Consider the following 16,838-nt stretch of genomic DNA (forward strand, 5'->3'; position numbering starts at 1 on the left):
ACACTGGGTATTAGTATAATTTAAGTTTATATATCATTAGTTTGTCCTGTGCAGACACATTTTATATCCTTAAGAAGCCATCTTTTGATTAGCGTAACAGCTAAACAATAGCTATGAAGCACAGGAGAGTATTACTAGGCACCACTATCCCTGTGTTAGATAGTGTGTTAGCTAGTTAGCTAGAGATCTGGACAGCGTTGGGGCCTTGAATCAGACCAGTTATCTAGACAAGCGTTTGGGCACTTTACCTTCTCATTCAGGGATTAGTCTTTTTCCTCCACTCCCGTTTTATTAGATGCCTACGTGTAAATCTTCCATGACTTTGCTTGAATGCAATGTTTTTATAACACTTATTGTTAATGGGCCACAGTATGAATGGCTTAAATTGTGGAAGATTTTCTTTTGTTTCTTAAAAAAACTGGGTGGACTATGGCTACAAGCTCATATATGATTTGTTGTTTAAAGTTGGACTGTGAAAGCTGGTTATATAAAGCATGTTTGATTGACAGTGCTATCTGGTTAGTTTCATTATAGGCCTTGATCTGGGTGGTGTGCATACTGTATACTGCCATATAGCCTAGCCCCATACTATAAAAGCATGCATTCATTCATGCTTGAAAAGCGCTATACAAATAAAGTTGTTGTTATTATTATTATGATTATTATTATGATACACTATACACGTAATGCATAATTAGGCCTGTTATGTGGCTGTGTTTGGAATTATATAGGCCAGTACTGTTTGAAAATGTATGGACAGTTCCTTATAGTGCTAAATACACCAGATATGTAACTGTTGTTTGCCAAAGATGTCTGGCTCTCCTACAGCTGTGCTACTGTGTCCTATGCAGAGATTCTAGAGTAGTACTGTTCCCTCACTCAACTCCCAACGATGGACGATGTACTGTACATCTGTTAGAGTGGCTTAGAGGAGACAGGACATAACCAAAAATTGTTTTAATAAAAACGTTGCTATATTCTATTTATATCATTGATGCAAGTTTATTTTTGTAGGTAACATGTTCTTTTTGAATTGTTACCAAATGTGGCCTTTTTCCTCTTGGGCCTAAAGGATTCATCTAATAAAGTTGAAATTGAAAAGCAATGTTTTTGTTTTGGGGTGTTTACTTCCTACTTAAGTCCATGAGGAATCTTATTTCACCAAGTGATCAAGGTACACAGGCATGAAAATGGGTCCTTGGGGATGTCAAACATGTTTTGCAAGTAAACTCGGAATAACATTGTTGAAATGTAAGTATTCAGATGAAGTGTATTCAGAGGTCCTGTAGCACCCGATAATGTAATAACTAACTGATAATGTAATAACGCCTGATAATGTAATAAAAGTTTGACTTAACTCAATCGAAAATGTAATAAAACCTGATAATGTAATAACTTAACCAATAATGTAATAACATTTCTTGACTGATAATGTAATACAATTTTTCTGATAATTTAATACCTTATTACATTATTAGTCAAGTTATTACATTATCAGGTGGGTCTTTTTTTTAAAAACTGGCAATGTAATACTTGACTGATAATGTAATAATCTAAAAAAGCGAATTTATAATACTGTTAGGGTACTTTGTGGTATACTTTGGGGTGCTTTGAGGTACTTTGTGGTATACTTTGGGGTACTCTGTGGTATACTTTGCAGTACTTTGTGGTATACTTTGGGGTACACAGCAAATACTTTGCAGTACTCAGCAGTATACTTTGGGGTACTTTGAGGTACTTTGATACTATATTTTGCGGTAGTTTGCAGTAAACGTTGGGGTACTTTGCAGTACTTTGCGGAAAACTTTGAGGTACTTTGGTGTGCTTTGGAGTACTTTGTGGTATACTTTGGGGTACTTTGTGGTACTCTGCAGTACTTTGCAGTATACTTTGCGTTATACTTTGGGATACTTTGTAGTACTTTGTGGTATACATTGAGGTACTTACCCATATTTTGCAATAATGTGTGGTAATTTGTGGTACTTTGTGGTATACGGAGGTACTTTGCAGTATGCTTTTGGGTACTTTGCGGTACTTTGTGTTATACATTGAGCAGTACTTTGGGGTACACAGCAATACTTTGCAGTACTCTGCAGTATACTTTGGGGTACTGTGAGGTACTTTGATATTGAGTTTGCAGTAAACGTTGGGTACTTTGCAGTACTTTGCGATACCGTGTGGAATACTTTGAGGTACTTTGTGGTGTGCTTTGGAGTACTTTGCGGTACTAAGTGATATACATTGGGGTACTTTGTGGTACTTTGCGGTACTTTGTGTTATACATTGAGCAGTACTTTGGGGTACACAGCAATACTTTGCAGTACTCTGCAGTATACTTTGGGGTACTGTGAGGTACTTTGATATTGAGTTTGCAGTAAACGTTGGGTACTTTGCAGTACTTTGCGATACTGTGTGGAATACTTTGAGGTACTTTGTGGTGTGCTTTGGAGTACTTTGCGGTACTTAGTGATATACATTGGGGTACTTTGTGGTACTTTGCAGTATACTTGGGGTACTTTGCATTATACTTTGGGGTATTTTGTAGTACTCTGTCATATACATTGAGGTACTTACCCATACTTTGCAGTAATGTGTGGTAATTTGTGGTACTTTGTGGTATATGGAGGTACTTTGCAGTATGCTTTGGGGCACTTTGTGGTATACTTTGTGCAGTACTTTGTGGTATACTTTGGGGTACACAGCAATACTTTGCAGTACTCTGCAGTATACTTTGGGGTACTTTGAGGTACTTTGATATTTTGCGGGAGTTTGCAGTAAACGTTGGGGTACTTTGCAGTACTTTGCAGAATACTTTGAGGTACTTTGCATTATACTTTGGGGTTCTTTGTAGTACTTTGTGCCCCAAAGTATACTGCAGAGTATTGCAAAGTATTGCTGTGTACCCCAAAGTATACCACAAAGTACTGCAAAGTATACCAGAGTACCCCAAAGTATACCACAAAGTACCTAAAAGCACCCCAAACTATACTGCAAAGTATCATAAGACACACCAAAGTATACCACAAGTACCAGAAAGTACGACAAAGAATACCACAAAGTACCCTAACAGTATTATTCATTTGCCTTTTTAGATTATTACATTAACAGTCAAGTATTACATTACCAGTTTTGAAAAAAGACCCACCTGATAATGTAATAACTTGACCAATAATGTAATAAGGTATTACATTAACAGTCAGGACATTGTATTACATTATTGGTTAAGTTATTACATTATCAGTTTTTATTACATTTTCGATTGAGTTAAGTCAAACTTGTATTACATTATCAGCCGTTATTACATTATCGGGTGCTACAGGTCCTAAATATATGTGTTATTCTCATGGATGTTTGATCACTTTGCCATTGCGGTGAAACTTCTTTTCTAGTCTTGTACCCCCATTTCTCCCTTCCCAGCCATCTGTGTGCCTCTGTCCCCTGGATAACCCCATTTAAATATCCTCCCAGAAAGCTCACAGTCCGCACACCACCTCTCTCTCCGCCCCCTCCCCAAAGCACACGCTCACATACAGTCCCCGGTTCCCAGGCGTTCTCAACAGGTCTGGATACACGGTCCGGTGCTCTTCCACGGCTTCATTTAATCATCAGTTTAATCATCGAGAAGAGTAGGCTACACTGCACAAACAAGACGAGCGAGTATACATTGTCGGAGAAAGAACCATGTAAGTTTGTTTGGTAGACGGCTGGCGTCTGTACATTACGAACAATGGGTGAAGCGACTGCAGGGTAGCCTCAAACCAGTCTTTTGGTTGTGTGGTCCGATAGTGATAGTGAAGAAACTTACACCAAATGGCCTACGTAACCTTCCCAGTGCAATAAACAATCAGTTAATGTTTAGAAAGGTGAAACTGTATTTGAGTTGTTCGATTCATTGTATTATCGTCGCGCACTCGACTCGAGTCTGAAGGTCTTGGAACAAATTGTGCCTGATGAAGATGATTGATGGCTACATTGTTACAGAGAAGCTCATCGCTTGGGAAATGCATGGCAATTAAAACACATTTGAGTTTTCCTGAAGGTCCTTTCTCTGGACTTTGAGAGATCATTAAACGCTAAGTTTTACAAACTCATAACGACAGCTACGGCTCTCTAAACACGCAACATGGTTGATTTATTAACCTTATGTGGATGGAATTTCAATAATGGTCTATATTTCAATTTATATATATAGGCCTATATATATAATAATTAATTGTCAAACCCACTGTATATATATATATATGTGCAGGGGGTTTGACAGTGCTTCCTTGTGCTTTGTGAGTTGCAGTATCATGTGATTCTTATCTTCACTGTTACATCCTGTGATTTGTCAGGTCGGGAAGGAGAACTTTATCAGTGGTCTTCATTGCGATAGCTGTGGGCGTTTACCTCATACCCTCTCCTATTGACCCCAAACCACACATGTGAGTAGCCTATTGCATTGTACAAACACATGAAACACACGCACACATTTGTTATAGTTCATTATGGTTTTGTCTGTCTCAGACTAGAAGGGCCCCCTCCGGCCTTGGAAGGCCCCTTGGCTGTCAACACCCGACTACAGAAGGGCCGCAGACTGTTCACTGGAGAACTACTGGGACCAGAATCCTTCACTGCCGACCAGGAAGGTCAGCAGCGTGTTTGTGTACACAGCAGATGTGTCAGATATACATTAATTCATTGAAAGTCTATGAAGGTAATCGAGGTGCGTATGCATTGTCTCACAGTTGGTATATCGTGGGTCTGATTGCTTTCATTGTGCTGGCTAGATAAATCAATTGCACCCCAAGCATTTGACCCCCATAACATGTGAGAGATTCTATATTCAATGATTCTATCCTCATCAATGTGTGTGTGTGTGTGTGTGTGTGTGTGTGTGTGTGTGTGTGTGTGTGTGTGTGTGTGTGTGTCTGTCTGTGTCTGTCTGTCTGTCTGAGGATCAAAGCTCTACAAACTCATAAAGATGACATGGTTCCCTGTGGGGGCTGGACACATGGAGACGTGGCCCAGGAGGCGTTGCCCCGTGGAAAAGCATACAGTATGGGGAACGTTTGACACCTTTTCAACTCGATGTCCCCTTTTCTTTCCGTTCCCTAGGTAACGTGTACACAGGCACGGTGGACGGGAAGTTGTGGCGGATCGGCGGGGATGACAGCCTCACCCTGATCACACAGATGGGCCAGGACCTCCCTGAGTGCGGTCAGTGGAGTTCACCACAGTATATTACATGTACATTAGTCATTTCTGTAGAGCGCTGGAGATCACCGACTGCCATCATGACACCCCTACGGCCCCCCAGGCCATGGCATGAGGGAGTGAGTGACAGTCATTTCACAGACGCTTTCATCCAAAGCGACTCACAATAATTGCATTTAACATAGGAAGTCAGTGTACTACTGCTCGCCAGAACTCACAAGTGCATCTCCCCTCCAGACAAGTGACGAAGAGCATCATTTAGTGCGAAAGCCAAAGTGCAAGAGTAGCAAAATATTAATACTAGGTGCAATAATAGGTGCAGCACTGAAGCAGCCTGACTACAGCTACTAGAAACTTATTACAGTAAGAATATCCTGTCTAGATGAGTGAGTAGATCCAAGTCACTTCCAGAAGAAATGTACTTGACGGTTCCAGTGTCTACTTCTGTTCGTTTGTGTTTGAGGACGGGGAAACCATCTGTGGAAACCCTGAGACCCATGGGATTGTGTTCCTGCAACCTAAACTGTGTGTATGTATGTGTGTGTTTGTGCGTGCGCGCGTGCCAGGGCGCATTAGACACGGTACGGCACGACTCTATAACTCCTGCCGTGCTTTTGAACAGGGTTGACATTTCAAAGGCGTCTTGGCAGCAGATCAGCTCAGTCCCACAGAACAGAACCCAGAGCTCTCTGTTCCGCTCTCAATACCCCCCCCCCCATCTCTCCTGCTGTCCCCCCGCCCCCACCAGGCAGAAGTATGGACTATGAGCCGTTGTGTGGACGTCCCCACGGTGTGAGGATGGACCAACACGGTCAGCTCATCGTGGCCGACTCCTACCTGGGCCTGCACAGTGTGGATCCCCGGACTGGACACAAGACTCTGCTGCTGCCCAACGATCAAGGTCCGGCGTCGTGTCCGACCTGCACCGCCGACACGAGAACTAAAAATAGCTTTAAATTTAAAATAGATTTTTTCATATGTTGTCCATAAACGAATGTCCATCCACCACGTCCATGGCGGATGGATGGAAGACATCAAAGTGCAGATTTTGCGTTTACTGCCCCTGGTTCTCCTTGGCGCCCGAGGAGTGTGTGTTCTAACGGGCTTCTTCTCTGCGCCCCCCCCTCCCCCAGGGGCGGAGGGGGTCCCGTTTGCGTTCCTCAACGGCCTGGAGATCTCCTCCCAGACCGGAACCATCTACTTCACTGACTCCTCCAGTCGCTGGGGACGCAGACACGTCAAACTAGAGGTGAGGGAGGGAGGGAGGGAGGGAGGGAGGGAGGGAGGGAGAGAGAGAGAGAGAGAGAGAGAGAGAGAGAGAGAGAGAGAGAGAGAGAGAGAGAGAGAGAGAGAGAGAGAGAGAGAGAGAGAGAGAGAGAGAGAGAGAGAGAGAGAGAGGGAGAGGGAGAGGGAGAGATTCAGATTCAAATTCAAATTCAGTCTACTTTATTGGTCCCAGAAGGGCAATTAATTTGCAGCCCATAACCCATCCACAGATAAAAACAGTAAAAACATTCACAAAAGCAAAAAAACAAGTTATATGTTAGAGACATCAGATCAACATCATGCAAGATGGGGGTGGTGCAGCAGCGATAATATAATATAACTACAATATACGTGTAGCATAGTATTATAGTAGTACTGTACATAAATTGCAGTTTCACAACAACTTAGTGGCTGCTGTAAGCATTTAGAGAGAGAGAGAGAGAGAGAGGGAGACAGAGAGACGAGAGGGACACCGACGAGAGAGAGAGAGAGAAATAGAAAAGGAGACAGGGAGAGGACAGGGAGTATGGAAAGATGGAAAGGTGAAGAGAGAGAGAGAGAGAGGTTGAGACTACCTAGAGACAGAGACGGTGCTTCCTCAGTGTTGCCATCTAGACCAGAACTTCCTCCAAGTTCAGCAGCTCACGTTCAGTGGGAAGCTGCCAGAACCTACCATCCAGAACCAGTTTAGTTGGCCTTTGACGATGCTGTTGTCTGTGGTTGACCCCTGACCCTGCAGGTGATAGAGCTGAACCGACTGGGTCGTCTGCTGGCCTTCGAGCCTGACTCTGGGAGTGTGCGCGTTTTGCTGGACTCTCTCTACATGCCCAACGGTATCGCCCTGTCTCCTGACGAGGACTTCCTGCTAGTGGCCGAGACCAGTCTGGGACGCATCCTCAGGTACAAACGCACACACGCACACACACGGACGGAGGCACACACACACACACACACATGCTAGAGGACAGGGAGGCAGGTGCGCGCGCGCGAGCGCACACACACACACACACACACACACACACACCTGTCCTCTGCTGGTCTACATCCCTGGTTCTGTTAGAGTAAAGATATCATTGGTAGAGCAGAGCTGAATGACTCACACAGGAAAGACTGTCCATGTGGCCACACATCTACAGTTTGTAACACACTGCTGTTAAACACCGTTGACATGTCATGGTTCTCATCCTCCTCATTTGTATAGATGTGAATCAGTATTTTAAATAGATATTTTCTCTCAGGTACTGGCTGAAGGGTCCCAAGGCTGGCACCAAGGAGGTTGTCATGAGCAACATGATTGGTTACCCTGACAACATCCGCCTCAGCGACCACGGAACCTTCCTGGTCGGCATCACGACCATCAGGTTTCCACGACTCCTACCTCCATTCCTGGATATGATTGGTCCGTACCCGGCTGTCAAGCGCTTCCTGGCAAAGGTCAGTGTCAACGTCGTCTTCATCATCATCAACTCTTCATCACCACCAGTGTTGTTTAGTAGCGGGATTGACTGAGAGAACCATTCTGAGCCTCACTAGTGATTGAATAAAATTCTTCACAGGCACTCTTTCGTTTGACTGCATTCAGTTGAGGTGTGTGTGCGTGTGTGCGTGTCCCGGACAGGCAACAAGTCCTGACATCTTGAACATTCCCACTCAACTCCATTCAGGTTTTCATGAGAACATCATAATCTGAACCGGTCACCCTGCCTGCCATAATCCTCAAACCCATTCTAACTGCCAGATCATATGGAACCCCTCTGCTGTGCCCCCTGCGTTTACATGTCTTCCCTCATATCAGAACCCATGTCCCTTCTTCTGCCCGTGTACCAGGTGGTCCCTCTGAGCTGGTATAACGTGCTGCTGCCGCGCTACGGCCTGGTTCTGGAGCTGGGTCTGGACGGCCGGACGGTGGGGACCCTCCACGACCCGGACGGCAGCCTCACCTGGGCCGTCAGCGACCCCTTCCAGCACGGCAGGAGGCTCTACCTGGGTAGCACCGATCTGCCCTTCCTGCCCGTCCTGGAGGAGTGGAGCTAGCCCTAGCCTAGTCTAGCCTAGCATCTCAGGGAGGAGCGGAGCTAGCCCTAGCCTAGCCTAGCAGCTCGGGGAGGAGCCACCCTTGACTTCTGGATCAGATGCTAGTCCTGGCTCTGATAGGTTAAAGCGGCATGAGATAACTTGCCACTTTGGCGGCCCCTCTTGTCGTGATAAAAATTGCAGTATGCTAGCAGTACACTAGCAGTATACTAGCACTACAGTGTACTAGTTAGTACACTGAAATTCTAAAATAAAATAATTAACTATTAGCAGAAAACCTATAAAAAAACTATAAAAAGTGATCTTGTGCAGATTAAAGATTAGGATTGAGGAGGGAGAGACATACAGGATGTTGCAACTTCAGGGGACCGGAGAGGACAGCGAATGCCCTTCGCCGTTTGGGGATGGTGACATATGACTCATACTGTATTATGGCATGCCAGGGGACAACAGCTTCGCCGGAGGATCCACGCTGAGATGGAGGACACACTATGGATGTTGGGAGATTTAATCCATCGGTGATCCAGTCGTCTGGGATTTCAATTTCTCAAGAACTGATGAGTTGCCTCAGTCAAAACTGTTTTGAATAGGAGGACTTCAGTCCATTCCAGATCTTTCGTAGACAACTGTAGTTCATTATTATGGTGGTCAGATTATCCTCATAAGGAGATTCAAGCAATAGGAGCCCTATGCTGTATATATTTTCATAACATTTTATGTTCTGTCATCTTTATGGAAGTCTGTTTGGTATAACTTCAATTGGATTTTAATAAAATAAAAAACACATGTTTGAATTGAATGTGTTTGATATCATGTCAACACCTCGAACACTCTTGCGCCACCAGCATGTCAAAGTCGGAGGTGCCTTTGTGCACGCAACTTTTGACCCGTAGCCCAATTTTCAAAAATAAGGTAGCCTACTGTTGGATTCCTTGACTCAAGCCGAGTTCTATGATGTAATCTTCCGCTATATTGGATTGTCTGGCATGGCATGCTCTACAACTTACTGACTGGACATGAAATCAGCAGATTCAATTTTGATGTTGATATGCGTTTTTGTGCAAAGCCACCCCTATCGCCCTTTCATCGTATTTTCATTGACATTCTCATTGACCACATAGCTCAAATGCGGCAATGGCATGTTTCCCTGCTTCCCTTTGATGCGTTCGTTGTGCTTGATGCTTGGCCCCCATTATTGCTGCTCGCAGCTATATTTTTGTTTGTTAATTACCTCTGCCCCAGTGACAGCTGAGCAAGAGGTAATGTTTTCAGTGGCGTGTTTATTGTTGGTTGGTTGGTAGGTTTGTTAGCAGGATTACGCAAAGGTTTCATGAAACGCGGTGGAGTGATGTAGCATCAAGTTTCATCCTCCTGGATGCCACTTTCTTACTCAGCTTTGGTAGCCCCCCATACAGATGCTTGTTGGTAACATGCTCGTTCTGGTTGACATTTAGCACCACACGCAGCATTCTGGTGTAGCACCCATGCAGAGACTTCTGCAGGGTAGGCTTCAGGGTCCAAGTTTCACAGTCGTATAGGAGGACAGACTCCACGGTCGCATGGAAGAAGCTCAGTTTGATGTGTCGAAGGAGATTGGAGTTCCACACACTATTCATGCCATTGAGTGCCCTCCGTGCCAGCACTTTTCTTACCTTAAGGTCCTGTTCTGATGAGTTGACCCAGGAACCCAGATATTTGAAGTCGCTAGTATTTGAAGAACATCTGCTAGAGCATTGCCCCCTGCTGTCTTGAGAGGTGGGTGGTCCAGGGGGGGTTGTAAGTGATTGCCTCAGTCTTCTTTGCATTCAACCTGAGGCTAACCCTGGCACATTCTGCCTCTACTCTGTTCAAGAGCTCCTGTGCCTGCTCTACACGGTTGGACATCAGACAGATGTCATCTGCATAGTCCAGGTCACATGGTCCAGATCCACAGTCGGTGGCTCCACCTCTGGTGATGTTACCGGTGGCGATGGCACTGGCAGGGCAACTTAGCCAGCAGCAGTGCTTTCTGGGGTGGATGGTGGCCACAGCTCATCATCTAAGCCAAAAATGTGAAAAAAGCTAGGTGTTCATTGGTACTTCTATGTGGCCTAGTTCTTGGTAACGTTAATTTAGTGCTAGCTAAATTAGAGAGTTTAGTGCTAGCTAGCAATCTAACGGTACCTAGTCTAGCTAGCTAACTAGCTAACGTTAGCAACACTAACCAGCCTCTGCTTGGCAATTTATCAAGTCATTATAGTACTAACACTTTACACCCATTACACTACACAAATCCTCATTTTCTTTACATAGCCTATATATAGCTAATTTACAATACAAATTACAATATAAATTAAGATCTGGCAGCTGTGGGTCCGAGGGTGTTGCTGAACCTTCTCCTGTTTCCTGCTGCTGAGGTGGGGTAGGATCGCTGGCTTTTGTGAAATACCCCATTAATTTGGGGATCTTTGTAAGAAGTGCAGCTTCTCTAGCTTCCTTTTCTTCGACTTCTTGACGTTTTTGACTGCCACTTAGTGACGATTGTATAGATACAGAGAGAGTAGAGATATTGCCTTCAACTGTGCACAAACTCATCAACCACATTGACAGAATACAGCTCAGGACTATGTAAGTATGTAATCGGCCAGCCTAAAATTTAATTGGCAGAAACAAATCAAGCCAAAACAATTTCAATATTTTGTATTGGACAACCCCCCCCCCCCGCACACACACACACACACACATTAATCAAGCCTTGCTGGGACCGCGAGGTACCCAGTTACCATGTGTGGCCACGGGGAGGCACTGTAGGAGTCTTGGCGGTGGAGTGGCTTTTTACCAGCAGAACGAGGCTTACGCACTCGGCTCCGCTTTTCACCCTCAGGGGGGCTAGCCAGCGGCAGTAGCTGAAAGCAGAGTAGCAAGCAGAAGCGGCATGCAGCATGCACTATACACTATATACTATACACTTAAGAAATGATTCTTAGTAAGATGCTATCAGGGCAACATAGGCTAATGTACAGTAGGCTATATCAAATTTGAATCACAGGCACGCAATCAGAATAGGCTATAGCACGTTATCATCAGCTGACACTTAAGAGAATAATATCTTACTCTAAAAAGTAGAATGTTTGAAGTATCCACAGTAGTAATATCTATGCTTAAGGCATATTCGGCGGTATTCGGCCTTACATCGTAAGGTAGGCTACATCGTTAGTGGAGCTGTCCCTTATTGTCTACTGTCTTACCAGTTATAATATATTATATCAAAGACAAAAAAGCAAATTGTACAAGTGTTCTTTTTTTTTTGTTCATTTATTTGATTATCCCTCCTCCTCCACCACCTCCTCCTCCTCCTCCAAGCCATAGAGCCAGAGTTCTAAACTCACTATAAAACACTTTAGCTACAGGTCTGACAGTGTAGTAGTGGGTATTTTGTCAGTCTAGCAGCATTCCGTTCAAACGCAGGTGCCGTCATGAGTCTCCTGAATTTGGCGTTAATAGGCCTATAATAATAATATTATCTCGTTCATAGAAAAGTAACTGCCCAAACGTTAAAAAGCCATTGTGTTATTCTGATAGACATTCAGGTAGGAAATGACTATCAGAATGCCCTACTATCCATTACTGTGCTATACCATGGATCTGTCGACATCCCTATCTGACAGGATGCGTTACACACAATAAAATGGGTCATAGAAAATATGATAGACATTACTCTAGGATGCGCTATCTATGAATTAAGCACAATATAATGGGTTGCAGGTCATCCTGCGGAGGTAGGCCAACTTTTCAGAACGCCTGTATTTGGAGAGGATGGCGCTGTCCAAGAGGACCTCCAGTGGACTGAAGTTGGTCCTGATGAAATGACTAACACGAACATAACGGCTACGCGGACGGCGTCGCCATTGGTTCCTTTGGTTCAATACAAGGATGCGTTGTAATGCAGCCACGATGTAAACACGAAGCACGAGTTGGCTGTGACACATTAAATTGAAGGGGACCTTAATTAATTAGGCTACCTGTGTCAACCCTACTATAGGTCTACAGTAGGTTGGATTTATATTATGGATAGTCCATATATTTTATTTGGTTCAATAAAATTGTAAAATACAACATTCCCGTGATGTTTTATGTAGGATACAAAAACATTGTTTTCATCATTAATTTTTCATAAAGTTTATTGTACTAATAATGTAATTTGCGCAGGCAGGGTAGATAGATGTGCACTATATTGCAACTCTCCTTTTTAAAAGTATAATCTTGCTCTAGTTGGGCTAAAACTATAACGCGATGAACGGAGCGCATCGCTAAGGGACAGCTTACTATGGGTTCAGACTGCCCTTAGGAAAGTAGGCTATCCTTTAAATAATGTATGCCTTAGCTAAGGAGGCACCTTAGCTAACCCTTGAAATATTGATATCACAGTAAGCGTTCTTTTCGGGCAGGGCGGTCGTTTTTCGGTACAACACCTGTTGTCTTCTTAAGCAATCAAATGAGACACATTTTTAATGACATTTTCAATATATAAAGAAAGGCAACAATAAGTGGACAACAGCCTAGGCTATATCAACATCTGACAGATGTTTAGGCCGCGCCCATTCATTTCCTGCTCCTGAACTTTCAAATGTTTATTAGGCTACCGTCAGAGCTCAGAAAAGAGGTGGAAAAAGACATTCAAAGTGCACGAAGAAGACTCGGCCCGCTTTGTCAGCCCTAGGCTACATTGGGCTATTGTTATTCAGTTTCAGGGCATTTTTGGTTTTGATATGTTTTTATCAAAAATAATTAGCTTATTATCAATAATGATGATAATGATCAATAATAATAATAATAATTAACTGAACACACAGAGGGAGAGTTTTGACATAGCCTATTTGCACTTGTGTAGCAAATTGATGACTGAATTGATTTGATAGAAGCCATTTTTAATTAGAAAATAGTCCATTCTGTCCTCCATAAATATGTTAAATCGAACGTCATCATATCTCAAAGGTGGAGGAAGAAATTTAAATCAATCCAACTGGGTCAGCTGAGGTAGCCATTGGGATATGAGTGGTACTGTAGGTTACAGTATAGCTTGTGGGCTCTGTGACCTACCATTGCCTTGATCAACCCTTTGATGATGAGAGGACATCTCATCAACAAACCATTTATCAGATTTGCCCAATGGCTACTGAACTTAATTGCTGTAGGCCTACTTTCATTTTGATATCCGAGATATTCGGATAATATGAACTAGATAGACTAGGCACAGCAGATTTTAGCTCGCACAGGAATTAAAAGGAAATGTGTAATGCCATGGCGGCTATAGCCTATGTTTGATGTTATCAAAACCAGTTAGCACTTTTGTCGGTAAAATAATTGTATTTTCGCTGTTCGAGAGCCATCGATAAGCTAACATGACGCGCTCCAGAGTGAACAACGTGAGCATTTTGCTTTTCATTATGACGTAATAAATGTACCCAGGCGCTAAAACATCTTAACAGTTCCAAAGGTTTAGTTCGTGAAAACTATTCAACATGGTGAGACGTTTCTTTATGTTTTTAGTAGCGTAGGCTACTACTGCTGATTAATACTGCATTTACTCATTTTGGCAGTGAGTTATGAAATAAAGTGATGAATTCAGTTATCAGTGTCTGTATAGGTCTACTTAAGCATTGTTTTCTTTTATTTTTTATTTGTGTAACCTCTATAAAGAATTGAGCTGAACCTTGTCTATGCCTCTGTTCTTACAGGTGAACAAGGAGACTGAGCATCTGAGCCAGGAGCTAAAAGACACATGGAAGATATGCTCTGGAGGAGGCTCTAGCCACAGAAATGGCTGAGTCTGAAAAGCAAGCCGAGCAAATGCAGAGTTGGAACCGGCAGCTGCATGAGAAGACGCTCGCCCTGGAGAAGAGCCTGATTGGTCAGCCCGCCACCAGTTCCTCTCTGGACAGGGAGAGGGAGCGCTCTACTATGCTGGCTGCAGAACTGTTTACAGTGCGGTCACAGAGCCAGGCTACCATCAGAGAGCGAGAGGAGTGGATCTTCCGGCTGACGAGCACTCTCGACCAGGAGGTGAGGGCAAGAGCTACCCTTCAGGCCTCACTGGACCAGGAGCAGCTTATCAGCATTAAGCTCCGGATGAGGGCCAACAAGGTGGCCTCTGACCTGAAGAGGGACCTCACCACTGCCCTTTGCCAGCAGAACACGGCAGCATGGCAGCACAGCCAGCAGCTCGAGGAGGGCCTCCAGAGCCAGAAGAGGGAGAAGGAGTACCTCAGTGTCCAACTGGAGCTTCTGTGGAGAGAACATGCAGAGGTTCTCCAGAAGGTCAGAGAGCAGACTCTCTCCCTGGAGAGAAGCCAGGCAGCCAGGCTGAACGAATGTCTCCTCGCCCAGGCTGCTGAGGATAAAACCCTCAGTTTCCCGACGGGCTGCCATCAAGAGGAGACCACGGTGAAAGAATCACTTCTGGCCTCCCTGACCCAAAGCGCTGAACAGCTTAACTTGAAGCTGACAGAGGAGCAGGACAAGAGCATCACGCTCCAAAGAGAAGTACAAGCTGCTTTGTCTGACAAGAAGAAGATGATGGAAGAGCGTGACGCTCTAGCTCAGGAGAGCCAACAGCAGAAGGAAAGCCTCCAGAGACAGACAGCAGAGAACAAGAGACTCAGCTCCCAAATGGAGCTCCTTCTGGAGGAAACCTCAACAAAGGAAACTCCTCTGGCCTTGCTGGACTCAGAGGCGGAGAGGGTGACCTCTGAACTCATAGAGCACCAGAAGAAGAACGTCAGGCTCCAAGGTGAACTACAGGCAGCTGTGTCTGAGAATGAAAACAATAAAAATGAGCTGGCGGAGGCAGAGACTACAGCAAGGGCTGCATCAGAGCAGCTAAAGGCGTTGAATGAGCAGCTCAGCGAGAAGGCACTGGCCCTGGAGAAAAGCCAGGCAGCCCAACGTGACCTCAGTTCTGCCCTCAGCACCATCAGCAAGATAACTCAGAAGAGCTGGAAGGAACGCGTAGAGAAGCTCCAGCTGAGGAGCACAGAGACGCGCAGCCAGACCGTCATAACGCAGGCCCTGAGCTCAGGGGGCCAGGCACACAGCCTGGAGGCCCCAGTCATGTTGGATAGGAACCAGAAACTGGAGAAGCAGAATGCCGAACTCCTTACAAACCACGACTCCTGGATGAGCAAGCACCAGAGAGTGCTTCTCTCGAAACACAATCTCCTCCTGACAGACCACAGTTCCAGCCTCCAAAAAGACCACGACACCCTGCGAGAGGACTACAGACTCCTACAAGCAGAGCTCGACGTAGCTCTAGCCGACATCGCGTACATTGAATCGAGCAACCAGACTCTGAAAATGAACTGCCACAATCTGGAGGCTCATCAGCACACCCTGCAGGAAACAAGCAACACCTTGCTGGCAAAAAATCAGTGCCTGCAAGAAGACAACCAGTCTCTCAGGTTAGAAAAGCTGTCCCTTCTGAAGCACCACCATACCATGAAGGACCATTGGACTATTCAGAGCCTCTCTATACTGAAAGACATGATTGCTCTAAAAAATCAGTGCTGAGATCATAAGCTTACAATCTCTACAGTTCTTGAATACGCTTTCCTTTAAGTTTATTTTTGGGAGAGGTTAATTAGTCAAATTCAAATAGTTCTTTCAATAGACCCCAAAAATGTCTTGCACTTGTCCAAGAAAATTTGCAGGTTCTTTGAGGATCTCACTGGTTCATACTAACCCAGCCCTTTACTGTAACATTGCATTGCTCTGCAAGATGCAACATTGTATATAATTATTTTGATTGTCATTTTGAGGAAACCGTGTTCTGATGAATTTGTTGAATGAAAAATAAAATCGGAATAACCTTGTACAATAGTTTTCTTTACATTTCAGATCTAAAGAGTCATACACATACAATATTCTACCACGTTTTATTTAATGTCCTATTCAGTTGCCTCCTTGTTGCCAACTAGCTTCAACCCTGTGGGGGGTTGTTGCTAGGTTGGTGTGGAGTTTTATAACTTCATAGGTGGATATACAGTAGGCTATGTAGCCTACAGTATATCCCATTGGTCCTAACAGAGTGGATTGCCAGGCTGGGTGAGCAGAGTGACTTACCTCTGTGCACACTCACACACGCGCGCGCACTCACAAACACACACACACACACACACGCACACACACGCGTTAACATACGCAGGCACAACCACAAGTACAAACACAGACACATACATACACAGGAGGACCAGATAGGAAACTTGAGTCAGGATTTCTCAGAGCTCTGGTCTAGAGTCATGTTCACTAATGATCGCACGCAGGCATTGAGACTGCATTAACATCCCAGAGCTCCACAAGCTTATAGT

The 16,838-nt window shown here is 44.4% G+C and overlaps 1 protein-coding gene across 1 annotated transcript; it reads left to right on the top strand.

Annotated features, from left to right (window-relative positions):
- Window positions 1-3,546: 3,546 nt before the first annotated feature.
- LOC311317186 (adipocyte plasma membrane-associated protein) lies at window positions 3,547-8,496 on the top strand (the record flags this gene model as incomplete). Its single annotated transcript, XM_084448225.1, has 9 exons — window positions 3,547-3,683; window positions 4,335-4,424; window positions 4,507-4,628; window positions 5,098-5,203; window positions 5,949-6,097; window positions 6,330-6,445; window positions 7,202-7,362; window positions 7,701-7,896; window positions 8,290-8,496. Coding segments are annotated over exons 1-9 (1,149 nt in total). The 5' UTR covers window positions 3,547-3,681.
- Window positions 8,497-16,838: the final 8,342 nt, after the last annotated feature.

Source organism: Borostomias antarcticus, assembly GCF_949987555.1.
Source record: "Borostomias antarcticus genome assembly, chromosome: 13".
Lineage (NCBI taxonomy): Eukaryota > Metazoa > Chordata > Actinopteri > Stomiiformes > Stomiidae > Borostomias > Borostomias antarcticus.